Source organism: Platalea leucorodia, assembly GCF_965183815.1.
Source record: "Platalea leucorodia genome assembly, chromosome: 21".
Lineage (NCBI taxonomy): Eukaryota > Metazoa > Chordata > Aves > Pelecaniformes > Threskiornithidae > Platalea > Platalea leucorodia.
Window position 1 is genome coordinate 1,659,026 of NC_138843.1, and position 26,335 is coordinate 1,685,360.

Genomic DNA, 26,335 nt, shown 5'->3' on the forward strand with positions numbered 1-26,335 from the left:
CTCCTCCCCTCTGTCCCGGGAGCTGCCTGCCTGCCTGACACAGCGGGCGTGGGCAGTGCCTTCGCACCCAGCAGGTGCAGTCGCAAGCTCTCGTGATCTGTGATCCCAAGGCGTCGTTGCTAACGTTGTTTTCTGAGAGCGTTCATTTGAGAAGCTTGGCACAACAACACGCTGTCGCCGTGCGAGGTGAAATCCTTGTCGTTCTGTTGACGCTGAAACGGCAGCGCGTGCTTTACACAGGCGGCGTGACTCGTTAGCTGTGTCAGCACAGCGCTGATGAGCGTTGGCAGTCCTGGAGTCAACGTCTCCGGAGAGGGAGCCTGCTCGTCAGCCGCAGTGACAGGCTGCCTGCTGCGGAAGCCCTGACAATGTACACCGAGGTTTCAGGCTCTGGACTTGCTCAGACCTGGCCCGTCTGCCGGGTTCACCGGGGAGCGAGTCAGCCAGTGTCGTCCTGTTCAGGGAGCGGCAGCCGCTCGAGCACTCACACGCCATCCCGGGAGTCGCACACGCACCACCCGCGACTTTAACTGCTCGGACCGGCGCCCCTCCGCAGCGGGCAGCTCCACTGAGCCGATGGGCGCCCCTTTTCGACCCCTCGCTCACACACACGCTCACCCTCGGGCGCTTCCCCTCCCCCCAGGCTCGACCCTGGGTTTCCCCAAAGCAGAGTCTTCGACACGACGTACGCCAGGCGAATTTATTGAGTGGTGCAGCGGTGCGGAGCAGCTCGAACTGGGTGCCTACGGAGAGGGACCCCGAACAAAGAGATCCCTGGGCAATTAGACCCTTACAGTCTAAGTTCCCCTCCCCTCATGCGACGGTTGGGTCCAATAGTGATATTTGGGTCTGGGGTCGTCTTGTTCCTCATTGGACCCTTTCCCTGTCTCCGGGCAGGACGTTCCTTTTCTTACCTCCAATAGTTGCAGCTTCTGCCGATGGTTTTGGCTACTTTATCTTCCTGGTTTGCACCGGTTTCGGGGCCTTCCTTCATGTGGCTGGTAGGAGTTCAGCACACGGTCAGCGTATCTGGGTGAAAGCTCGCAGCTTGCAGTCTAAGGCTTCAGCGGGCCTTTGGGCCCTCATTTGAGCTAAAACTGACTTCTCCAACAGTCCGAGCAGGGTTTTCTTCTGGTGAACATCGCTTCCCATGGATACCCGGCTGAGAAGCAGGCCCACCGCAGATGGCCTGACCGCCACGACCTCTCTCTTCACTCCTGCTCGAACTGCAAACTCGGAAAAAGGCTTTAAACTCCCTTACCCAGTACAGTCATTCAGTCTCCCACTTCCCTTTTAATAAAAGCACCATTTCTGCAGCCCACTGCGCAGAAACGGTGATAGTGATTAATACTGTCAGCCCTCGAGGGAGACTTCAGCCTCAGGAATCTTTTTGTATTAAAATTAATTTGCCGCTCCAACAAGCAGGTATCCAATTATTTACCTTGTCCATCACGGGTGTGGGTGTCAGCGTGGCTGGAAGTGTTCTGTGTTAGTTCGTTACCCCGGTACGGGCCGCAGCGTCTCGTCAGTGCTCGGGGCTGCCTGGCAGCCCTTGCCTGCGTGACCTGCAAGAGAACCTTCTCCAGGTGCCGTCGATTTGACTTCGCAAGTCGGTTCGGTGCGAGTCCTAAGTGAAATCCTCCGAGGTGCTGGCTGTGCTGCTGCAGGACCGAGCAGCAGCAGAGGGACCCATTCACGTTTATGTATTTTTATAAATAGATTTAAAATTGTTATTTTGTAAAGTGACTTTAGGAAAACAAGTTTCGCTGCCGCTGCGTGTAACCTGAAGGGAGACGCTTTTACGTTTCAGATTGAGCCAATTTTTGTGACCTAGGCAACTCAAATCCTGCATTTTTCTCTTGTATGAAACAGCCGCTGCTTCCTCTCTTGTTACGCCCTATGGGCAATAGGGAACCTTGCAGTGAGTTTCTCCGCAGGGTTTCCCTTTAGAGACGTGTGTATTGATCGGCAATCGAAACTCCCGCTGACTCCTGGTACAGGGCAAAGAACCAGCTGTCGAGGCTGCGACCCGCCCTAGCGAGATGATGGCGGAGGCTCAGGAAACCAAGCAGGAATCAATCCAATAGTCTGGTTTCAAGAGCAGTACAAAAAAACCATCTGAACGTTGGAGATCTTTAAGTTCATTTCTGGTTGATAAAAAGCCACCGGCTCAAGCCTGTGTTCATTTCTTGTGGTTAGAAGCCAAAGACTTGATCTTTTGGTTGGACTCAGGTCGATCTTATTGCAAGATGAAGTGTTTTGTGTCTGTCGCTGTGTAGGTGTTTCAAACGAAGCCTCTGAAAACTGAGGCTGTGCCAGTTGTGTGTGGCCAGTACAATTCTCACAAGGTTTGTAAGTTACTGGTGCCGCAGTCACGTTTTCTCCTCTCCGCTGTTCCCCTGCCCCACTGTGTGCGAGGTGCTGCCGCTGTCGTCTCCACCCGTTGCCCCTGGGGAGTTAAGGCGATTCCTATAGAGAGGCTGGCGTGCGCTTTGGGATGCGAGCTGCTGTTCTGCACAGCATACGCTTACGTAGGAACATCTCTCCTGTTTTCCTCCCGTCCACAGGCGCTGAGCCCAGGAGCGCCTTTCTCTTGAGGCCTGCCTGAGCCGTCGCCTGCCGATGCACCCGCTCTAACGGCGCCGGAGGGACCCCCGCCGGCTGCCCTCCGCGGGGCCCTTGGCAGGAGCGTTTGCCAGGAAGCGCGATGAAGATCGTGGTCGCCAAAGTGCTGTGTCTGCTGGGCATCTGTGTCCTCATGCTGGCTGGGTCCCTTCTCCCTGTCAAGATAATTGAGGCCGATTACGAGAAAGCTCATCGCTCCAAGAAGGTTCTTGCCCTCTGCAATTCTTTTGGAGGAGGAGTCTTCCTGGCCACCTGCTTCAACGCCTTGCTGCCTGCCGTGAGAGAAAAGGTAACCGCTTACGAGCCGCTTGCTTACGAGCAATTTTAATGAACCTGTGCCACTGAGTAGGTTAGGGACCCCTGTGCGGGGGGACCACCCTGCCCTCTCCTGCCCTGCAGGAGCCTGGGCCACCAGACCCCTGCCCCTGTGGAGACGGGGTGGAGGGTTTGTGTCTTGTCGGAGCAGCCCACGAAGCCTCAGAAACGGCTCTGCCGTGCCCGGTGTTGCAGATCAGGAGGGCGAGCTGCGCCCGCCTCCCATTCGGCTACCGCTGACTGTCCGGGTGGAGTAACTGGAGAGTTTTTTTGATGCAGAAGGAGGCTGAGCATTGCCTGGGGTGTGAGGCTCAAACTCCTGCCATCGAGGCTGTGTTTAAAACACTTTCAGACCCCCACTAACCTTCCGCCGGAAGGGAAATGGGTTTCCTTTCCAACAGACAGGTTCCCTGTCTTACGCTGAGGCCTGTGTACAAGGGCATTAAAGCATCGTGGATCAATTTAGCGTCCATTTAGAGCTGTGGGAACCCAGGAGGAATATTTCCCTTTGGAGGGACAAAGGTGACTGGTTCACTGTGCGTTGTTTGCTTCGTTCCAGCTCGATGTAGTTCTCAAGCAGGGGAACGTGACCACGGACTACCCGGTGGCTGAGACCATCATGATGGTTGGCTTCTTTGTGACGGTCTTTGTGGAGCAGCTCATCTTGACCTTCCAGAAGGAAAAGCCCTCCTTCATTGACTTAGAGACCTTCAACGCCGGTTCAGATGTCGGGAGCGACTCCGAATACGAGAGTCCCTTCATCGCGTCTTCCCGAGGGCGCACGCTGTACGGTGAACACGGTCACCGCTCCCACAGCCACGGCCTGAATATCCAGGAGCTCTCCCGCTCCAGCCCCTTACGCCTCATCGGGCTGGTGTTTGCTCTGTGTACGCACTCCATCTTCGAGGGACTGGCCCTGGGCTTGCAGGAGGAGGGCGGCAAAGTCATGAGCTTGTTCCTAGGAGTTGCCATTCACGAGACGCTGGTAGCGGTGGCGTTGGGCATCAGCATGGCCAAGAGCTCGCTGCCACTGAAGGACGCTGTGAAGATGGCTGTGACGGTGAGCTTGATGATTCCTCTGGGCATTAGCATTGGGATGGGGATTGAGAGCACCCAAAATGCGGCCAGCAACATTACTTCCCTGCTCCTGCAAGGCATCGCGGGGGGCACTTTCTTGTTCATCACCTTCTTTGAGATCCTCGCGAAGGAGCTGGAAGACAAGAACGACCGTCTCTTGAAGGTTCTCTTCCTGGTGCTGGGCTACACGGCTCTGGCTGGGCTGGTCTTCTTCAAGTGGTGAGCACGAGAGCGATGGGAAGCAAACCTCACCTCCTTCCCTTGCAAACGGCACCGGAGATGAGCCTCCTCGTCAGCCAGGGGGGACACTGAAGCTCAGCGGCCAAGCGAAACATCACGGTCCAGGTGATATTTCCGTATTGACCTGAAGAAAGAGAATTTCTTCCTGTGTGCTCAGAGGGAGATAAAAACGAGGAGTGTCCCAGCGTAGGTGTCACGAGGTGTTGTCCCTGCCCCTCGGATCTGCGGGCGCCGCAGCTTGTGCGGAGATTAGTGGACACAAATGTTAAGGATCTGGTTCTAAGACTGCCTGCAAAGAGCCCGTCAGGCGTGAGGTTTCCTGCTAATCTGGAGAGCCAGCCCCCTCCCTCCCTCCCCCCTTGCACCCCCTGCAGAAACCGAGCCCGCTTCCTTCGCGCTCAGGCTCCGAGAAGGTGAGAGACAATAGCAGAAATAAAGTCAAAAGCAGGTGGGATCACGGATTGCCCAGCTGCGCTAAGCTGCTTCTGCTGGCTTAGTTTTGAGCAAGACCTGGTTGTAATAGCTGCCAAAAATAACATCCCTTCTGGGGCCGCTCGGTGCGCCGGGTGCCGCAGCTCCCCGCCAGCAGCGCTTCCATTTTAACCCCCAAGCGGCTCTGGGAGCTTTTGTTTCTCAGAGTGATTAACGGAAGAAACGAGGCCGGGCCGTGCCCCGTCCCGTGCTTCGTTCTCTGCATCTCATCCGTATGCTGAGCATTCCCTAAAGAAAACCTCCAGCAGCGTGTTAATGCATTGCTTGAAAATCCTCGCGTCCCTGTCGGAAGGCCCTTCCGCCGCGCTCGCAGAGCCCAGCATCCATTAGTTTGTAAGAAACGGGCGGCAGCAGGTTCCAGCATTAATATTTTAGGGCAAGTGCTTGTGTTTAAATGGTCTGGAGCGCGATGGGTTTAGCAGTCACCATCAAACGCGTCTTCAGGGCTGCTCCCGGAGCCCCTGCTCTCGCTGTCGGCAGGCTCACGTGGCCGCGCCGAGGCGGGAGCTGCGCTGCGGCGGCTTTGCAGAGCGTTCTGTCGGTGTTTTCAAAGGAGAGAAATCTCTTCCCTGGGGGTTTGTGAGGCTGGGGAAGGGCTGATTAGAGGCGCTTGCAATCTGACTGCGCAGGAGCAGATCTCCCCGCGTCTCCGGAGCGCGGCCCCCGGGGAAGCTGAGCGTGCTGCGGATCCCGTTGTGATCCTTCGGATTTGCCCTCCACGGGCAAGGGGCTCGGATCAGAGGCTGGAGCCGGGAACCTGCCCTCCCCGCTCCCTCCCCTGGCTGCAGCACAAGAGAGCGGCTCCCGCTCCGCAGGGTAACGCGGCCGCGCTCCTTGCCGGCCTCTCGCAGGGGATGCATTTTAATTAGACGTAGCCTTCGCTTCTGCAGCGGCTTCCGCAGGCAGAGCAAAGCTTTTGGAAGCGCTGATGGAATTATAACGATGTAGAGCGGGCTTCGCTGTGGCGCAGTCCCCGTTCTCGTGATCCAAGCGGGAGGAAGGATGGGTGAGACTGTGAAGCAGCATCTTGGAGCCAGTGGTTGGCACAGCCGCAGCATATGGAGGCTGATGAGGATCATCTGACAGTTCCTGGTGCTCGGTATTTTAATTGCTGCAACGTACCCAAGTCAATTAATCTTGCTTTGAAAAACCTGGAGTGGAAGGGGGGAGGGAGGGTTATTTTAGGCCTCAGATGACACAAATTAGCAGGGCCTGATGAGAATGTAATTTGCCTCGACGTGGTAAACCTCTGTGTGTGATTTCACTTCTCGCAGGCAGCTGGTGCGGGGCAGCACCGCTCCCCCCGGGGGTTCCTCTGTGCCGGTGGTCGTCCCGCACCGCTGGGACGAGGGGGGAGAGGAGAGGGGTGACGCCGCCTTGGGGGGCGCAGCGCCGAGCGTCCCTTCGCGGGCACAGCCGCTGCGTTCCTGCCTCTGGGCTTCTGCAGCTGACGCTTTTCCCGTAGGGTTTTTTTCCCCCCGTACCTGGGCAAACGCGAGCATCTCCCAGCGTGCTGGTGGAGGCAGGGCCCCGCGTATCCCAGCGCCCCGTTCCCCCCTCATCTTCCTCATCCTTCCTCCCGCCCGGCCCCACCTGCAGCCCAGGGCTGACGTACTAAAGCCAAACCAAGCTGTTGAGGGGAGGAGATTTCTTAACCGGTGCCCAAAAGATCATGAGGGATCGGCTAACGTCGGCAGGGATCGGGGTCCCCCCGCGGTCCCTGTGTCTGTAGCCAGTGTGACAGCGGGGGGACGGGCTGGAGCCTCCATTTCGCACCCTTTCTTCTGCTGGTGGAGTCCGGGAGCGGGGCTGGCCGGGGGAGCGGGGGGTCGCGAAGCGCCGTGGGAGGCCGAGCCCCCCCCCTTCTCGCCTCGCTGGGGGGTCCCTGGTGCCTGGGGGGTGCTCCTGGGTGGGTTTAGGAGCGGAGAAGGACGAGCCCCATCTGCTGCTCCCAATAAAGGCTCTGGCCTTCTCCCCTCTGTGTCACTTGTTTGTTTGAAGTCCCCCGTCGCTCAGCCGATCACGGGATGGGAGCACGTGCGCGTCCCTGCGGTGGGCCGAGCCCCCCGGGAGCCAAGTCCCACGGCGGGGACGGGGTGGGTGGCAGCGGGGGGCTGCCGGCTGGACCCCGCGGAGCCGCGCCGAGCTCGCAGGGGGAGCGTGGCGGGCAGGACCCTCCAGTCCCCCCTTCTCCCACCCCGCAGCCCGCTCGGCATCGGCGTGATTCAGCCCCGCGTGTGCAGCCGCCCCGGCGCAGCGGCAGCGGCCCCGTTGTGTAACGCTTGGCGGGGAGCTGGGGACTGAATGAAACGGAGGAGGAGCCGCAGCTAAAATGATCAAGGAAACTCATTCATTTCCTCTAACGAGTAGTATCCGTCCAGCGAACAACGCTGCGGGGGGCTGCAGGGGTGGGGGCCGCCCGGCAGCGTGGCTTTTCGCGGGAGGGGGCCACGGCCGCCGGCCTGGGCCCTGTCCCCGAGGGGGAGGCCGCTGTCCCCCACGGGGGCCGGGGAGAGGCGGCCGTGGCCCCCCTGCTCCCGCCGGCCCTGGCGGCGCTGCTCAATGGGATGCGTGTTGACAGCCGCGTGGGTGCTGCCATGGCCCCGCTCCTCCACCGGCAGCTATTAATAGCGGCTGCGGATTTTAATTGCTGCTGCTCAGGAGCGAGCGTGAGTCACGCAGCCTGGCCTGGCAGCCCCCGGCCGCCGTCCCCAGCGCCGGCAGACCCCGGCCTTGGCAGGGACCTTCCAGCTCCCGGGGCCCGTGGGCGCCCCAAGCTCCGGCACCCCGGCCCCCGCGCCGGCGGCGGGGCGGAGAGCCGGCTTTCCTCCGGCAGCAGAGCCCGCGGCTCCTGGGGGGCTGCAGGACCCTCGGAGTGGGAGCCGGCCCCGCCGCGGCCTCGCCGGCGATGGTCAGCCCTTCGGCCCGTACCGCCGAGCCGCTCGGGCCCCGGTCCCCCTCGGCACCCGGGGAGGGGACGCTGCGGTGGGTGACAGAGCCCCCGCGGTGCCACCGTGCACACGTGTGTCTGTGGGTGCCCGGGGCTCCCGGTCCCGTGGCGGCCGTGGCCCCGAAGCCCGACCCCGCTGCCTGGGCCACCCCCAGCTGCCACAGGGGCTTATGACACCCTGCCCCTGCCTGCGCCCTGCCTGCGCCCTGCCTGCTCGGGGTGTTGGCATCCGTCTGTCCTGTCTGTGTGTCCCTGTGTTCCCCTGTCCCCATCGGTGGGTCTCTGTCCCCATCCGCGTGTCCCTGGGCTGCGCATCCCCGTCTGCGCGTCCGTGTTCCTCTTCATGTGTGTCCATGTCCCCGCCTGTGCCCGTGTCCATGCGTGGTCCGTGTGTCCCCATGCCTGTCCGTGTGTCCCCATCCCTGCCTGCCCCTGTCCGTGTGTCCCCATCCCTGCCTGCCCCTGTCCGTGTGTCCCCATCCCCATCTGCCCCTGTCCGTGTGTCCCCATCCCTGCCTGCCCCTGTCCGTGTGTCCCCATCCCCATCTGCCCCTGTCCGTGTGTCCCCATCCCTGCCTGCCCCTGTCCGTGTGTCCCCATCCCCATCTGCCCCTGTCCGCGTGTCCCCATCCCTGCCTGCTGCCCCTGTCCGTGTGTCCCCATCCCCGTCTGTCCGTGTCTGTGTGTCCCTGTCAGCATGTCCCTGTCTGTGCATCCCCGTCCCCATATATCCCTGTCCATCTGTCCCCATCCCTGTCCGTCTGTCCCTGTCCCTGTTCATGTGTCCCCATCCCTGTGTGTCCCCATCCCTGTCCGTGTGTCCCTAGCCCTGTCTGTCTGTCCCTCTCCGTCTGAGTCCCCATCCCCATCTGTCCCTGTCCGTCTGTCCCTGTCCGTGTGTCCCCATCCCTGTCCATGTGTCCCCATCCCTGTCCATGTGTCCCCTGTCCCCATCCCCGAGTGTCCCCAGCCCTGTCCGTCTGTCCCCATCCCCATCTGCCCATCCGTGTGTCCCTGTCCCCATCCCTGTCTGTCTGCCCCTGTCCGTGTGTCCCCATCTCCATCTGCCCCTGTGTCCCTGTCCCCATCCCTGAGTGTCCCCATCTCTGTCCGCCTGTCCCTGTCCGTCTGTCCCCGTCCGTCTGTCCCTGTCCCCGCCGCCGCCGGCGCGGAGCCGCTCGGGGCTGGGCCCGGGGGTCCGGCGGCCCCGGGCGGGGCGGGCGCGGCGGGCGGGGCCGGCGGCGGGGCGGGATCGGCTCTGCGGCGGCCGCACCGCACCGAGCCCAGCCGAGCCCAGCCGAGCCCAGCCCCGCCGAGCCCCGCCGCCCCGAGCCGGGCCCCGCCGCCCCGAGCCGGGCCCCGCCGCACCGGGCGGACCGGAGCCGCCGCCGCGGGACCGCCCCGGGCCGGGCCATGCGCTGAGGCCGCCGCGCAGCCCGCAGCCAAGGGCGGATCCCGGGCAGGACACGGTGAGGCGGCGGGCACCGCAATGCGACCGGCGCGGCGGGGAGCCGGGGGAGCGGGGACGGGGCGGCCGCCGCCCCCGGGGGAGCGGGGGGTGCCCGCGGCGAGGGCAGGGCACGGCTGGGAGCGGGACGGGACCCCGGCCCGGGGCGGTGGGACCCGGCCCCGGCCCCTGCCCCTTCTGCCGCTTCTCCTGCCCTCCATCTCCATCCCCCCAGCCCTCCATCGCCATCCTGCCCCTGCCCCTCCATCGCCATCCTGCCCCCGCCCTCCATCCTGCCCCTTCTGCCCCTTCTGCCGCTTCTCCTGCCCTCCATCGCCATCCCCCCAGCCCTCCATCGCCATCCTGCCCCTGCCCCTGCCCCTCCATCGCCATCCTGCCCCCGCCCCTCCATCCTGCCCCTTCTGCCCCTTCTGCCGCTTCTCCTGCCCTCCATCGCCATCCCCCCAGCCCTCCATCTCCATCCCCCCTGCCCCTCCATCGCCATCCTGCCCCTGCCCCTCCATCCTGCCCCTTCTGCCCCTTCTGCCCCCTGCCCCTGCCCCTCCATCGCCATCCTGCCCCTCCATCGCCATCCTGCCCCTGCCCCTCCATCGCCATCCTGCCCCTGCCCCTCCGTCCTGCCCCTTCTGCCCCTTCTGCCCCCTGCCCCTACCCTCCATCGCCATCCTGCCCCTCCATCGCCATCCTGCCCCTGCCCCTCCATCGCCATCCTGCCCCTGCCCCTCCATCCTGCCCCTTCTGCTGCTTCTCCTGCCCTCCATCTCCATCCCCCCTGCCCCTCCATCGCCATCCTGCCCCTGCCCCTCCATCGCCATCCTGCCCCTGCCCCTCCATCCTGCCCCTTCTGCCCCTTCTGCCCCCTGCCCCTGCCCCTCCATCTCCATCCCCCCTGCCCCTCCATCGCCATCCTGCCCCTGCCCCTCCATCCTGCCCCTGCTCCTTCGCCTCCGCCCTGCCCCTGCCTTCCATCCCGACCCCCAGACCCCCCCCCCCTTGCTCCTTGCCTCCCCCAGCACTGGGGGTCCGACTGGAAGGATGCTGGGGGGGTGCGGAGCCCCCCGGCAGGATCAGGCCCGGGCTGTGCCCCCCCGGCTGGCCCCGTCCCCGGGAGCCGAGGGGAGGCCGTGGTCTGGCCCCGCGGGCACAGGGGCTCTTTGGGGCTGGGGCGCTGCTGGGCGCAGGCCACGGGGCCCTCGGGCACCCCCGGGCGCCGTGAAGGCCCGTCCAGCCCAGCCCCTCGCCCCAGCGCCCCACGCCGTGCCCGCGAGGCCGGGGGCACTTTCGGCTGCGCCGCGGGCAGGTGGCACGGGCAGGACCGTTGCCGGCCTCCGCCGAGGTCTGATGTTGCCACGGCCCCTGCTCCGGCCCCGGCCCCGTGTGCCAGCGACGCTGCCGACGCGGTGGGATCCCAGGGGCGTTTTTCTGCCCTGTGCCCGCGGCCACGGTGACGGGCTCCGGCCCCGGCTCCCAGCCCCTTGCTCGCCTGGCTCTGCAGGCACCGGCACCTGCCCGGGTGTTCGGGGACGTGCCGGGGTATCGGGGCTCCCTGCGGGATCCGGCCCCACCGGTGCCGCGGGGTGGGGATGCAGCGGCCGTGGGAAGGGGCTGGTTCACCCCGAGGTGCCCGGGGACGAGGGGGCTGCGGTGCCCGGGGCGGCCGCCAGCGCGGGGCTGCCCGAGGCGCTTTGCTGTGCCCCCCTCGCCGGCTGGGCCCTGAATTGAGGCGGAGGGTGGCGGGAGCGGAGCCGGCTGGGGACAGAGCTGACCCCCCAGCACCTGCCCGAAGCAGCGCCCAGGGGCCCCTTCCCTCCCCTCCCGCCCCACTCCTCGCCTGCGGCAGGCGCCTTCGGGATCCCCGTCCCACGGCGGGGTCCCCGTCCCACGGCAGGGTCCCCATCCCACGGCAGGATCCCCATCCCACGGCGAGGTCCCCGTCCCACGGCAGGATCCCCGTCCCACGGCGAGGTCCCCGTCCCACGGCGGGGTCCCCGTCCCACGGCAGGATCCCCATCCCACGGCAGGATCCCCATCCCACGGCGGGGTCCCCGTCCCACAGCAGGATCCCCATCCCACGGCAGGATCCCCATCCCACGGCAGGATCCCCGTCCCACAGCAGGATCCCCATCCCACGGTGGGGTCCCCGTCCCACGGCAGGATCCCCATCCCACGGCAGGATCCCCGTCCCACAGCAGGATCCCCATCCCACGGCGGGGTCCCCGTCCCACGGCGGGGTCCCTGTCCCACGGCGGGTTTAACGGCCCCGAGGCTCCGTGATGCTCCCGCGTGCGCTGGGGACGCTTCATGGGGCAGAGCTGACGCTGCTATTCCTGCGCTGCAGGAGGGAAACTGAGGCAGGGCCTGGCCGAGGCGATGCTCAGCCTGGGGCTCAGCACCAGCGGCTCTTTGTGCCCCCTCCTTTCACACCCCGGGGCTGCATCACTCACGGGGGGGCACAAGCAGGGACCCTGCCCGGGCCCGCGCACCCCTGCCAGCGGGGACCGAGGTTTGGCAGCACGAGGGCGGCCGTGGGGGTCCCCGAGCCTGCGGGCCACGAGCCTGCGGCCGTGCCACGCTGTCCCCCGCTGCCCGCGTCTCTCCGCTCCCCGCTGCATCCCCGGGGTGGGAGCAGAGCGGAGGGGTGGCACGGGGCGGCGCGGCACGGGGTGGGACAGGGTGGCAGGGGGTGGCAGGGTGCCAGGCAGCGTGGCCGGCGCCGAGGTCTGTGCGTGAAATGGCACCTCCGTGCTCGGCAGCCGCAGCAGCCGCGTGTGGGAGAGCCGGAGGGGCCCGTCGGGGGCTCCGGGTGCCGCTGGGTGCTCGCTGGGCTGGCGGCTGCCCCGCGGGGCTGCTCCGGGGGTCCCACGGGTGCCTGGCGTGGCCCCCCCACCCGCAGGCTGCCCCCGCAGCCTCGGCCGCAGCTGCTGCGCCGGTGGCCGCGGCTCGGCCATATGGCCGCAGCGGGCGGCTGGTAAAAATAGCAAATGCTGCTGCACCCCAGGCGGGCGGCGAGCGCCGTCCTGCCCCGGCTGCCTGGCAAGGGCATCTCAAGGGCACCGGGGGGGCCGCACCCTCCAGCTGCGTTGGCCCGGTCGGAGCAGGGGGGGCTGCACCTCCACGGGGGCCGTGAGCCGGGGCGGGGCGGGGGGGCTGCCCGTTCCCCGCGCAGAGCAGTGCCCACCCCGAAGCCCCCGCTCCCGCGTGACGCCTGCCTCTGCCCTCTCCCTTGCAGCGGCGGCAGCATCTCCGGGGCAAGATGCCGGAGCAGAGCAACGACTACCGGGTGGTGGTGTTCGGCGCCGGCGGTGTGGGGAAGAGCTCGCTGGTGCTGCGCTTCGTGAAGGGGACCTTCCGGGACACCTACATCCCCACCATCGAGGACACCTACCGCCAGGTCATCAGCTGCGACAAGAGCGTCTGCACCCTGCAGATCACCGACACCACCGGCAGCCACCAGTTCCCGGCCATGCAGCGCCTCTCCATCTCCAAGGGCCATGCCTTCATCCTGGTCTTCTCCGTCACCAGCAAGCAGTCCCTGGAGGAGCTGAAGCCCATCTACCAGCAGATCGTGCAGATCAAGGGCAGCGTGGAGAGCATCCCCATCATGCTGGTGGGCAACAAGTGCGACGAGACCCAGCGGGAGGTGGAGAGCAGGGAGGGGGAGGCCGTGGCCAAGGAGTGGAAATGCGCCTTCATGGAGACCTCGGCCAAGATGAACTACAACGTCAAGGAGCTCTTCCAGGAGCTGCTGAACCTGGAGAAGAGGAGGAACGTGAGCCTCACCATCGACGGGAAGCGCTCCAGCAAGCAGAAGAGGACAGACAAAATCAAGGGGAAGTGCAGCATCATGTAGAGCCCCGGACTGGCCCGCGCCCCCTCCCCGGTCCCCCCCCTCCCCCCCCACGACTGGACGTGGCGTCGCAGCGGGGCCGTCCCCTCGTCCTCCGTGCCATCACTGTGACTGTGCGGGGACGCCGCGGCGCACCGCCGGCGGCGCGGGCTGCGCTTGCCCCGGGTCTGGGGGGCGAAGACGGGGCCTCCCGCCGAGCCCGGGGATGCTCGACCGCCCCGCGCCCGGCACGGCGCAACCGGGGACACGCGCCCGGGCACCGCCGGGGAGCACGCGCCCGCGCACCCCCACACTCACACTCTGCAGCACAACCGATGGCACCGGCCAGTCCCCGTCCCCATCCCCGTCCCCTCCCCGGTGGGGGAGCCCACGTCGGTCCTCGTGGGTGGGAAGGACGGTGGGTGGGGGTGTTGGTGTCACCCTTGGGGACGGTCACGCGCGTCCCAGGCCCTCCCCGCGCCCCCGGCCCCACGCCATAGAGCTCTGCTCCTGCAGGCAGAGCCCCGGGGCGGGAGCAGCCCCCGCACGGCCCCCGCTGCCCCAAGCCCCCGGCCCCGTCCTGGCACCGCGGCCCCGAGCCCCCGCCGCCCCGAGCCCCCGCCGCCCGGAGCCGCCAGCCCAAGCACAAAGCATCGGGTCCGAGGGAGGCCCTGACCCAGCACAATCCTGGTGAGCTCCGGCGGGAGACCCCCGGCCCCGCAGCCAGAGGGGCCCCCCGCACCCCCTTCCCGCGCAGGATGAGCCCCGCAGCCCGGCTGGGCCGCAATGCCGCGGTGATGGGCGCTGCGGCTCCCCGCCGCAGAGCCCTGCCGGCGGTCAGCGTCCCCTCGCTCCCGCAGAGTCCCCGCTGGGGGTGGCCTGGCCCCGCACGCCGGGGACCCCCGACCCCCCCCAGCTCCAGTGCAGCCCCGCTTGCTCCCCCGCGGCCGGAGCGGGGCCCCCGCGCTGCCACCAGCCCCTCGTCCCAGCGGGGTTCGTCCCCTCGCTCCGGCCCCGCTTGCCCTCCGCTGCGGCCCTGGGTGTCCCCGGCGGGGTGTCCCCGAGGGGGTGTCCCCGAGGGGTGTCCCCGGGCAGGCTGCGCCCCCGTGCTGCGCCCAGCTCCCCCCCACCCCCGGCTTTTTACGACACGACCCGAGCGCCCAGGGGACAAGGTGACATGACGATGTAGCCTTTATTCTAGAAATAGTCTTCCTTCAATAAAGAGATGAGAAACGCTGCCGCGTCCCTGCGGAGCAGCAGCCGCCGGGGCTCGGCCCAGAGGGGGCGAAAGGAGGGAGGGGGGTGCACGCGTGTGCGCGCAGGTGCGTGCACGCGTGTGCACGTCTGTGTACGCACGTGACTGCGTGCATGGGCGGCTGTGTGCACGCAGCGCATGGGCAAGCCAGCGCACGCGTGTCCGCGCACCTGGGCCCGTGCACGTGTGCGTCCTGTGCGCGCACGCGTGTCCGTACCGTGCGCGCGCACCTGCCCGCGCGCATCCCGTGTGCGCGCACGTGCCGTACCGTGCGCGCGCGTGCGGGCCTGCGTGGCGGTGCGCCCCGGCGGCCCCCCGCCACCGGTGGGTGCCCCCCGCCCCTCGCTGCCAGCGCGGGCTGGCGTCCCCGTGGGGAGGGGGTGGGAGCGCGGTGCGTGCGTCATCATGCCTGTTGCCATGGAAACCATCTGCTCCCCGGGCGCGGGTGCCGCGTGGGCACACGGGCGGGGGGGTGGCGGGGGGAGCGGGGCTGCCGCAGGCTGCAAGGGCCTTGGCAAGGGCACGGCTCCGTGGGGATGGCACGGCTCCATGGGGACAGCACGGCTCCATGGGGATGGCACGGCTCTGCGGGGATGTCATGGCTCTGTGGGGACAGTTACGGCTCCGTGGGATGGTCACGGCTCCGTGGGGACGCTCAGAGCTGCGTGGGGACAGTCACAGCTCTGCAGGGACATCACAGCTCCCTGGCACCGGCCACGGGAACCGCTCCTGCCCCCACGTCCCTCCCGTGGGCTGGGGGCCGCCGGGGCCTTCGGTGGGCGCCAGGGCAGGGCGGGCAGAGCCAGGGCCGCCAGGTGCCGGTCCCCACCCGCTGGGACCCCCCAGGACCCCCCGGGACAAGGCTGGGGGCTCACAGGTATTCGGGGGGGTGGGGGGGCCCCCAGGCACTGTCACACCGAAACTCAGGCCTCCTGCGCCGAGGCACCCCGGCGTCTACAGCGGCTCCGCAACGCCTTCAGCTGGGGGGCAGAAAATCTCTGCCCCCCCACTCCCCGGCCTCCCGTCCCCCATCTCTGTCCCCCCACCCTGGCCAGCGCAGAGGGGGACCCGTGCCCGTCGAGTCACCACGGAGCCGGGGAGGCTCCCCGGGGGCCCACGGTCCTGCTGCGGCCTGGGCGTCCCTCGGGATGCTCCGAGGGGTGGCCCTCAAGGTGCTCCTTGGGACGTCGGTCGGGATGTCCCCGGGGATGTCCCCAGGGGTGCTCTCGCTCTCAGAGAAGGTCACTTGCTCCCCGGAGGGGCTGGGTGGCTCTGGCCGCTGCAGCCCCCCGTGCCCACGCCTGGCACCCAGCAGCCATCAGCGTGCCCGGGCTGGGGGCCCCCTGAGCCCCCCGGCACCGCAGCCGGGAGCCCGGCCCGGCAGCGGCGCGGGACCGAGGCGGGGGATCCTCGCAGGGCACCCGGCGCTTCCCCGGGGCCCGGGGTTTTAAACAAGCCGTTCCTGAGCGTTAATTAGCGAGCGGCGGGATGAGCGGTGGGACGAGCCGCGGTGCGGTGGTTTCCCATCGCTCCCCCAGCCGCTGAGGAGCCGTCGCTGCAGCCCACGGCCGTAAAAACGCTTCAAAGCACAAATCCAGCGTTTGGGACCCAAACCGGCTCCTGGCACCGCGCGTCACGCTGGGACCTGGTGGCTGCGTGGGACATCGTCCCTCGTGTGCCCGGTGCAGCTCCGTCTGCGGCCAAAGCGGCTTATAACGCCGCGGGCGAGGGCATATGGGAGCAAACTGGATTAGGGGAAAAACCAGGCTTCTTCCCACTAACAGGATTAGTGGGTTTTCAGCCCAGCCTCGGCACAGCCGCCGGCGAGGGCCGGCGTGCGCCCGGCAGCGGGGCCACGTCCCCCCCCCGGGGCAGGGGGAGCCGGCAGGGACAGCCCGGACCCGGTGTTTCTCCATCTCGGTTCATGCTGGGATTGCAGCTGCAACTGGTGCATACTGGTGTGGCCCAGCCGCACGCCGGTGCAGCGCTGGGATGTGCTGGGGAGCTACGGCTGCAGCATCCTCTGCCCTCCTGCCCCGGGGACGCGGCTCTCTCCCCCCACGGTGACTCCCATGGGGGACCCCGAGCCCCTGCACCCCGCCAGCGCCGCAGCCAGGAGCCAGGCACCACCGGGACCCGGCCGGCCGCGCTCGCCCCGGGCCGGCGGCAGCTGGGGGAATCAAAGCCTCGATTCACGGCCGGGCCGGGCCGGCGAGCGCGATTTCCTGCTGCCCCGGCGCTGCCAGCGCGACTCCCGCCCGCGGCTGATTCATCCCCCTGGATTTTCCCCTCGCCGCGCAGGGAGAGCGGCTGCACCGGGGCCCGGGGTGGGGGGGCCCGGGGCCCCCGGCACGCGGGGCTGGGCAGAGCCCGTCCGTAAGCTAGAGCAGCCGCGGGGCTGCTGCACCCGGGGCCGGAGCACCGGGGGGCAGCGGGGCGGGGGCTCTGCCCGGGGGCTCGGGGTGCCCGCAGGCCCGCCGCAGGGGCGCGGGGGGGTTGCCAGGCCGGCCGGAGGCTCTGCCCGCCCGCAGGCTCTGCCCGCCCGCGCTGGGAAGGGAGGGGAGGTTCAGCACGGGGTGACTCAGAGCGAGGAGCACCGGGAGGGAGGCGGCAGCGGCCGCCTGCGGCCCTTCCTCTCCCCGCTGGCCCGGGCCAGCGGCCACGCAGCCCCAGGGGCCCCGGGCAGGCGGGGGCAGCAGGGGACCCGGGGCGAGGCCACGCGCGGGTTCCCCGGGCCCCGGCCAGGAGATGAGCTCCGGTGCCAGGCTCTGCTTCGGCGGCCCCGCGACCCCCGGCGGCCCCGCGACCCCCGGCGGCCCGGGCCGGGCCGTGCCGTGCCCCCACCGCAGGCCCGCTGCAGCCCACCCGGCCGGGGGGGGGCCCCGGGAGGGCACGGGCCGGGGGGGCCCGGGGGGATCGGGGGGATCGGGGGGATCCGGTCCCGGGGCTGCGGCGGGTCCCGGTGCCTCGCGCCCCGGGCGCCACGTGCCGCCGCAGCGCCCCCTCCCCGCCGCGACCCGCTCATTAATATTAACGAGCTATTTACATGCGGCCGCCCCTTTCTCCCGCCCCGCGCGCTGATTGGCCTCGGCCCCCGCCGCTCCGCGGCCGACCCCGCCCCTTCACCGCCCTCCCTCCGCGCCGTCGTCGCAGCCGAACCTGGCGGCCGCGCCCGGCCCCGCCTCCCCGCCGGGCCGCCCCCCGAGGCGCCAGCTCCCATTGGCGGGCGGCGCTGCCAGTCGGGGGCGGCGGGGCGGGGCCAGCCCTGCCCGCGCCCGGCCGGGGCTGGGCAGCAGGGTGCGTTGCGCGGCGGCGCTGGTGTCTGAGGCGGCGGCTCCGCTCCTCCGCCCCTCGGTGCCCCGGCCCCGCCGAGACCGGTGAGGAGCCGCCCGCGCCGCGGGGACCGAGGCGGGGGGGCGGCCGCCGGAGAGCGGGCGGGGACGGCTGGCGCAGGCCGCGGCCTGGCTGAGCCCCCGGCACGGGGCCCCTCAGGGCCCGCTGCGGCCCGGGCGGCGGGGCCCGGGGCGGGGGGGGGGCGCCTGGGGCAGCTCGGGGGGGTCCTGAGGGGGCCGCGGGCGGGGGGAGAGGGGCGGGGGGCCGGGGGGGGTGAGGGCCCTGAGGGGCCGGGGCTGCTGGGGAGGGAGTTGGGGGCGAGGGGGGGCCCCAGGGCCGGGGCTGGGGTCGGGGGTGCCGGAGCGAGGGGGCCGGCGGGGTGCTGGGGCCCGGGGGGTTCGGGGCTGGCGGCGAGGGGCGCCCGGGCAGGCGGAGGGGGGGGCTGGCCCCGGGGGTGGAGGGGTTGGGGGGCCCCGGGGGTGGTGGGGAGCCCGAGGGGCGAGGAGGGGGCTGGGGGAAGGGGACCCCCCGGGCAGGTGAGAGGGGGCCGGGCTGGGTGCGGGTTAAGGGGGTCGGTGGTGGGCAAGGGGGGCCGGGGGGGCCTGGGGGTGGGCGGCTGGGAGGGGAGCTGGGGGGATCTCGGGGGCCGGGGGTGCGATTTGCCCACGGGGGTCAGCGCGAGGAGGCGATCCGGGGTGCGGACGCCGAGGGGGCTGCGCTGTGCCCCGGGGCCTGGGGGCGAGCCGCGGCGGGGGGTGTCGGTGGTGGGGGGCAGCGGGGCGAGCGGCGTCCGGGGCCTTTGGTGGCTGAGATGGGAGGGGGCCATCGTAACGGGTGAGAGACACGGTTCAGCACCAGCCGCCTTTGGAAGTTGGGTGACTGAACAGGGAAGGGGTCTAGACCCTCTTTTGGGGTAGAAAAGGAGGTGGGGAAGCTTGTCAGAAGGTCTGATATCACATAATCTGCTTGTTTTTTCTGCGCCTGAGTTAACGGTGGGTTGGTACGGAGAGGTTGTGGAGGGAAGGGGAAAATAGCTGGAGGAGTTGATGGCTGGTGAAGGGTGGTAATGATGCCTGCCTGTTCTGGGCAGCACTTCGGAGGCATCAGTGGATCGTAGTGCATGGGTTATATAAAGGAGGGGTAGCTGCAGTATCTGGGTTTTCTGTGGTGCTGAGGTAGAGCGGAGTAGAGGAGATAAGTGGGTGCCGCAGACAAAGAGAGAAATCCGTCTCCTTCTCCTCATTTCTAAACAGAAGTGTGTGGAATGAAAAGCTGGATGCTGGCGGGTGTCCTTTCGGAGGTTAAGGAAGGGAAGCGTGTGTGTGTAGGTAAGCAGGGACTGGAAGGTGTGACGGTGCCCCGGTCGGGAGCTGGAGCTGGGTACCTGATCTCCTCTGCAGCTCGTTTTCTTCAGCTGTGCTGGAGCAGGTGAATGGGATTTACCTCCGTACTGGGCCATCGCCATCAGGTGTGGCCTTAACTAACAGCCAATTGGACTGCGATAGAGCTGCATTCTGCTCTACCATACGTTCTGTTATGGCTTGTAAATGAGGCAAGAAGTTATTGTGGCTTTTAAGGTGTTGAATTATCTTTAATGGGTTTTGGTTTTTTTGGGGGGGGAAGTGACAACCTTCAGGTTTGTTTATAGCTGTGGGATTCTTGTAAAACTGACCCGGACAAGTACAACTGCGGTGATTACTACCAGGAGAAAAGCTGACTTGTGGTAGACCACAGAAGTCAGTAACTTGATATTTAGTCTGAGTCTGTAAGTAAACTTGAGGCCTTTTAGGTAATTGCTTGGCTGTCTGAACGTACTGCTTTTCAGAGAATACTTGCTTCTCAGGCACGTAGTACTGAAGTCAGACCTTCATCCTTTGGGGGTTTTGTGTGTCTTTAGCTTTCGGCTGCGTGGGACATCCCGTCGTGTGCAGGCAGACGAGCTGATCGCTGCCGGTTTGGGTCCCACGTCAGCTGCCCGATCGTAAAGCGAATGCACAGGAGCTCTCTGACTACGTAGCACCATTTATCACATTGTGGTTGTAGCCAGTATGGGAGAAAATCTCCAAAAAGCTGGATCAATATGTTTAAATAGAGCTTATTGTCTGAGAGGTTTTCTTCTGCCATCTGTAGCTGTGAAACAAATGGAAATAGCTCTTTTGTGCGGCCGGAGTATTGTTGTGGATTTTAATGATTTACACAGGAGGCACATTTCAACGTACCTACCGGTTTTTCTTCTGTATCCATCTTATGCCTGGATATAGTATTTAACTGGTATTACTTAAGGTAATTAATGCTTTTTGACATTGAGAGTTATCTTTGGAAGGCGTTATCCCTCTTTGAAGGTAGGGGAATGGAGGCACACCAGGAGACTGACTTCTCTTGGTTCAAACAGGCAAGAAGAAGAACTCAGTGGCCGGGAGAGGAGCGTGTGACTCGAGAGGCGTAGGTTTGTCCTCTGCTCATCACGCTTCCCCTGCGGCCGGCCCAACTTCTGCCTTCCTGCCTTATTTCCTTATCTGCGAAATGGAGATAACTGCTCTGCCCTACCTCGTGCGCTGGGAGGTTGTCATGCCCTGAAGTTCGTTAGCGTAACGAGGCGAGTCCCCGGCTCCCGGACCTGCGGTCCCGCTGCTTGTCCCTGGACTCGGCTCCAGAGGAACTGGACACTCTGCCCTTTGGTAAACACCGGTCTTTATTGCCGGTAACTGCCGTTCTCCTCTTCCTCGCGTGCGAGAAAGGCAGTAGAAGTCGTCGCTGTCGGTGACGGGGAATCGTGGCTCTCCCTGCCAGAAGTCGTCCCGTTAGCGCAGCGGTTAGTCTGCAGAGCCGTTCTAATTCTAATTGCCCTTAGAATGCTCTGTTTTGTGTAGGGCTTGAAATAGCCGCTTGTCCACTCGCCAGCGGCTGGGGGAAGTTTTCTTTGGCGTCTTTGTGAGGCGGTGGTGAATGGCAGAACTCGGGCTGTCACTTGAGAAAGCACCTTCTTGCCCTTTCGGCTGCGAAGATTAGCTCGGGTTGGAAAGGTTGGATAGTTCGGTCGTCTCGGGTTTGTAGACCCCAACGCAGGTCTGAACTTGCACGGGTTTCCGAACGCTGCGGGTAGCGGCGAAGCTGGCGAGGGGGACGGCGATCCGGCGGTGCTGTAGGAAGGCTGTGGGTGGATGACCCAAAAACGACGGCTGCATAAAAAGCAGGATACAGGTTTGTCATTGTTTGGGGATTCTGGCATGGGGAGGGTAGAGCAAGAGGAAAAATAAAATTATAAAATACTGTATCGGTGTAACAGCGGGTATGGTTTGAAGTAAGGTGCCCACTGTGGCTACGGCGCTGGCTTGCGCGGGTGGCCGGGAGATGCAGTGCCGGTTTCCCCATCGTTACGAGAAGTCAAAGGAATTGAGATGCGAAGGCCTAATAGTTGAACTTTGTGGCGGAAAGCTCTCTATAATTGCTCAAATATCACTCAAATTATTTAATCAGTTCAGCCACAGACCAGAAATCTTTCCGTGGGAGCCTGTGCGTACAGAGCGAGTTTCAGAATTTCCCAGTTGTAGCCTCTCCGACTTCTCTGGGCAGCGTGTGTGTCGGTTAGCTCCTCTCACCTGTTGCCAGATAATGTGATATATTGTCTTTCTTACGGATTTCTGAGCTTGTTGTGCAGAATGTCAGAAGAAATTAAATTGGGAAGGGAACAAAACTAAAAGAAAACGTAAATCCGCTTCCCTCCCGCTGCGTGGTCTGACCATTGTCACAATGAGGACAAGCCAGCAAAGCTGGAGAGCTTTTTTTTTTTTTAAAAAAAAATTAATTTGTCTTAGATTTACCTGCTTAGTTTGTATTTAAAAATAAATTGCTGGAGCTTACAGAGAACTGGAAGAAGCCAGACCTTGCTTTTGGGTAGCAGCTGGAAGCATCTGGCTTTGGTGGCCTTGTGCGCGCGTCGGCGATGGGCAGTTTGCTTCAGGCAGCGCTGCTGCGGCCGTGCAGATTTCACTGCTGTCACGTATGAGAGTCCCCTGTTATCATCTGCTCGCTTCTGCTTCGTTCTGCTAAAAGGCCCCTTATTAAAACAGCAGAACAAATAGGCCATTGTGCAACACAACCATGTTTTCATTTTAAATACTGTTTGTGAAAGTGAAAGTTGCTCACAACAGTCTCAAGTTTCTCGTATGTAAATTTTCCCTCCAGCGAACCATCAATTCGATAAAACACTTTAAAACGTGCTTTGTGTTGCGCGGCTGTGCTGACCGCTTTCGTCCTTCCTGCTGCTGCTCCTCCAAAATACCTGAAAGGCCACCAACTAATTTAAAAACCAACTAAAAGTGGTCGTGACAACAAATTTGTTTGAAAAGGCTGAATACAGCGATCCGCAGTTAATTCTTGATGCTGGTGGTGTTCAGCGCGAGCGGCTGTTGTGCGAGAGGATCAATTCAGCTGAAGTATGGTTAATCTTTGTTTTAAGGGGCGTAGGAGCTGGATTTTTCCTGGGAATGACTTATGAATTCAGCTGATATTTCAAACTCGAACATGCCTTAAATCTCCGGTAGTTTTTAGGTTTGGATTAGGTTTTTGTTAAATGGGTGGGTAGGGATTGGCTGTGATGTTTAAAAAAAAAAAAAAAAAGGAGGAAATTCAGGCACGCTGTTAATGCTGAGACACAAAACAGGAAATTTAGTTGAGGATTATGCTTTTTCGTAATTTATTGTGTGTTTTTCCCCCTTCCTTCTAACAGACAAGAAAAAGTTTTAAAGTACTTCAGCCTGTGTTGGTTCTGTATAACTGAAAATGTTTCCGGATTTGCAGTTAAAGATCTATTTTTCAATGGACTTTTAAGAAGCTGTAGAAGCTGAGAAACCTCAGTAACTCCTGCTTTTAGTTTCGCTCTACAGAAAGAGGGGGAAGAAAAGCTAGAAAACGGACCACGTAAGAGTAATTTTAAAAATATCTCGCTCCTAACGCGAGCGTACGAGTAGCAAAATCGGATCTGGCTTGAAGCCAGCGTTCGGACCGCGGCGGCGGGGATGGTGGAAGGCTCTTCCTCCTCCCGCCGCCTCCCCGGGCCCGCTCAGGTGGAGATGACAGCCTCCTCTCACCGCCCCGGGGAGCAGCCAGCAAGTGAGATTGACGTTCTGCTAATGTTCTCCAAAAGCCTTTTTTTTTTTTTTTTTAAACTTATCCCCTTCAGAAAAAATAAATCTATTTTTAAATATATAGAATAGTTTGGGGTTTTTTTTTTTGAGCCCTGCAGGCTTTTTGTCCATTTCTGCCTCATCTGCTCTTAGAAAAATGCAGAAGGTCTAAATGTTTCTGGTGCGTTTTAACCCTTTGCAGCTTGTCCTCAGATTTTTCTGCTGCAGTTCTGAAACTACAGAAGAGTTTCTCTGTAGACACGCTGCAGAAACTGCTTTTAGGAGGTTATTCCTGCTGTAGCCATGGTTATTCTCATTTCCTCCAGTCTAAGGGTAACTTCTTTTTTTTGCTGGCAAAGGATCAGTGTTTATGCTCAATAAATCATGACGTATCACAGCTTCTCTTTTCAGTTACTCGCTATGAATTATGGTACAATTCCCAAACACAAATGTTGTGAATTTAATGTTACTATGCAGCTTTTCTATTGGAAGGAAAAAAAGGCCTGAGAGGCTCTCTCTCTTCTTTTAGTCAAAGATCCTTAGTTAAGGCCAAGAAATATGACCTTTTTGCTTCTAACTTTGGAATTACGTCCCTAAGTGTAACCTTAGCAGTGGATCCTCTTCTGGTCGGCGCGGGATTGAAGCGCGTGCGGTCGGTGGGGCCGGGTGCCTGAGCAGATAGCTCCAGGTAACGCGTTTCCAATGATGCAAAGGAACTGGCATCAGTTTCAAGGAGCATCACGCTCGTCGTGTCTTAGGTAAAATGTTGGGAAACCATTTTTTCCTGTAACCCGCGAGTGCCTGCGGTGGCATCCGACAGAAAGCTTGTGTTACGCTAGCGTCAGGCAGGTTTAATTGCAGCTAATCCCGATTAAACGTTGTCGTCATTCCCATCGTTGAATCGCGTGTGGAGTTACGCTGTTGATCTTGACCTATTGGCTTCCATCCTTGTAGGATGCTGACTGGTAACTCCTGACACAAAAGTGGTGCCGATCATCTGGAAGGATATAAAATGAGTTTTTGCAAAGTACGTGTTAAAGCTAGTAAATGGAAGTGGAACACGCCTCCTGGAACCAGCACGTTTTCTGCTTAAGTACCGGAACTGTAGCTTAGAAATGGGGAAATAAATATTCAGTAAGTCATATTCTTAATACGAGATTTTTGAAGGTATCGGTTTTGAAAAGCAAGGAAGGATGAAAAGAATGTACTGAAACAAAGAAGTATTATCTAGCAGTCGAGAGCGGGTTGGTGTCCTCTAAGATTAAGAATGGAATGAAGTTTGGAGATGAAACTGCGCAAGACTGGAAATTCAGGTGTCGATGGTCTTTAAGCTGTATTTTTTCGTGTGGTCAGGGAATCCCTAAGCTTAATTTCGTTGGTGTGTTTGTTGGGTTGCCGGCTGTTTGTTGGTAAAGAAGGAACACGGGAAACGTCCAAAGGAAAAGGACCCTGCACCTTGTGCTCTAGTCGCTCTCTTGAGTCAGGTAAAGCTAACCGCAGGTAGGGCGGAATTGGATGCTGGTCAGTACAGTGGAGGTAAGGAAAAGGTTTTTTGTTATGGATGGGACCTGGAGATTGTTTTCGGGTGAACGTGACTGTAAGAGAAGCTCTCGAAGAGGAATGTAGAAGTACTTGGAAATAAACCGACCTCTCATCACGTCTTTCTCTTCCCGTTTATAACCCTGTGCTGCTTTGCCTGCAGATGTTTTCCAGAACCGTTTGTCTTCCAGAATATGGGTGTCTGTCCATCAGGAGACCTGTCGATGCTGTCGGTTTGGGCCAGGGGTGTTTCCTTTGAGGTGGGACCGTGCAGCATGCCCATCCTTTGGGAAACAAACTGATGATTCAGACGTACTCAGGAGACACCCAGGCACAGTCAGCAGTGCGAACACGGGTGTCTTTTTCTCTCTCAAGTTGGTCCTGCAGCCTGTTTTACTTGAGTTTGGCTCCCAGCACTCCAGTATCCATCGGAAAGAGCTGCTTCAGGCTGTACTGTGCGTTCCCTGCGCGTTTGAATGAATTCGTGTTTCCTGGTGCCGTGATGGTGGTTGTGTCGGGAAGCGAGCTATAGAAAGCGTGTCCCCGGGAGGAGCTGCAGGAGCAACGGGTGGGTTTCTGTAATGCCATTTTGGTGAGTCCACGGACTATTCTGTGCGTGTTAAAGCGTGAATCCCACCCTGCGCTCTGAAGGGGCTTGCTGCAAGTGTCTTTCTGGGAAAGGCAACGAAATCTCATGTTTTCTGCTGATTTACACTGCAGAGGTGCAACGCCAAATTCATTTGTCGGTGCTCAAATACACGGCGTTATGGTCCCTTGTAGAAACTTGTCGAGCTTAGAGCATTTGCTGTAAAGACTGATCTGTTAATGCGTATGATAAATAGCAGATACGCTTTGTAAAGACATCAACAGAAATATATGCAGCATTTTTAACGCAGGACACTGGGGTGAAGAAAAGGATTTCACATTTGTTAGTATAGATCTAACAGGAGCTGTTGCAAGTGACAGCAGCGGCTCTGTGCTCGCAGCATACCAATGCAGATGGAACTGGTTGGTTGCCAGATATTAGTCATGGGGCACACCTACTTTGGAAGAGTAGCCTGTGGGTTTAGAGAAGTAATTATTTCCTAACAGCCCTGTGGGGCACAAGCAATTCAGCTGATGGAGGACAAGGAAGGGCTTGCTCCAGAATGTTAGTTAAAAAATTGTGTGCATATGAGCTGCAGCTGGTGACGACTTGACTAGAATTTAATTTGGCCAGGCATTGTTCGTGGCAGGCATCGTGGAAGACACGAGCTTCTGGAGGCTGAAACAATTGCCGACCTGAGAGAGCTTTTGTGGCTAATTGCAATGGAAGCGGGATCACGAGAGCGGCGGTGGGCAGCCTTTCAGCTGGCGCGGGGAAGAAGCTGAACCGCTCCGATTTCAGACCTTCTGGTCGATGGGCCAGCTTCGCCCTTCATCTTGCAGAGCTGGCTGCTTGTAGCAATTAAAGGCGCTCTGTGCTAGGGACCTTAGGGTGAGCGACCGAGAGCAGCTGTAGCTGAACTACAACGCTTGCACGGGTCAATATGAAGCTAACAGAAGTCAGCGCTTCTGACTGATCACAAAATTCTTCTGTCTCTGATTGCTAATTAGATGGTTAACATTCTTTGCCTTATTATCCCACCCTCAGCTTTTCTTTCTGGGGATCTAGGCTGACACTTCTCCAGGCTCCTAAGGAGCAGTTAACTCTTGCATTTCTTAAGTAGTCTAAAAACAACCTGCTCTTTCGGTGCATGCTTGTGAAAAGTATTTGTGGTGCATATGTGTGAAAAACAAAATTACACGCTCCAGATTTAACTTTTTTTTTAGGAATACATATGATATTGACTCAATCTTAATGTTACGTCACATTTTTCTATTTCTTTCTGGTTTATGGATATTTCCGGGGACAATTCCAGCATAGACTGGCTGTAGCTGTGACTTCTGAAGGACTCCGTTGCCGGAAGGCAAGGTTCTTGTCAGGGTAGAGGGAGTAGATGCTTTCCTACTTGCTGGTGAGGAATAGCTTTGTGATAGCCCAGGTGAGACTATTTTGCCCATTCCAGCAGGGCAGCGAGGGGGCTTCAGGGCAGTGATTTTAATTTCG

At 62.1% G+C, this 26,335-nt stretch overlaps 3 protein-coding genes across 6 annotated transcripts in view; all 3 read left to right on the forward strand.

The window, feature by feature from the left end:
* Positions 1 to 2,707: 2,707 nt before the first annotated feature.
* Positions 2,708 to 6,580, forward strand: SLC39A3 (solute carrier family 39 member 3; the record flags this gene model as incomplete). The annotated part of the gene is made up of 2 exons (XM_082331323.1): positions 2,708 to 2,914; positions 3,500 to 6,580. 2 exons carry the CDS (start codon positions 2,708 to 2,710, stop codon positions 4,238 to 4,240), a joined length of 948 nt encoding a protein of 315 aa, XP_082187449.1. The 3' UTR covers positions 4,241 to 6,580.
* Positions 6,581 to 12,420: 5,840 nt separating this feature from the next.
* Positions 12,421 to 13,017, forward strand: DIRAS1 (DIRAS family GTPase 1; the record flags this gene model as incomplete). The annotated part of the gene is made up of 1 exon (XM_082330906.1): positions 12,421 to 13,017. The coding sequence occupies one exon, from the start codon at positions 12,421 to 12,423 to the stop codon at positions 13,015 to 13,017; it is 597 nt and encodes a 198-aa protein (XP_082187032.1).
* Positions 13,018 to 17,499: 4,482 nt separating this feature from the next.
* Positions 17,500 to 26,335, forward strand: part of GNG7 (G protein subunit gamma 7) — a 79,781-nt gene continuing 70,945 nt past the window's right edge. For 3 of the 4 annotated variants that reach the window (XM_082331427.1, XM_082331425.1, XM_082331428.1), the window contains exon 1: positions 17,500 to 17,625. The gene's annotated coding sequence lies outside the window, so the exon portion shown is untranslated. Of the gene's footprint in view, positions 17,626 to 18,688; positions 18,910 to 26,335 lie in introns of those variants that run through there. The other variant, XM_082331426.1, reaches the window with a different exon arrangement.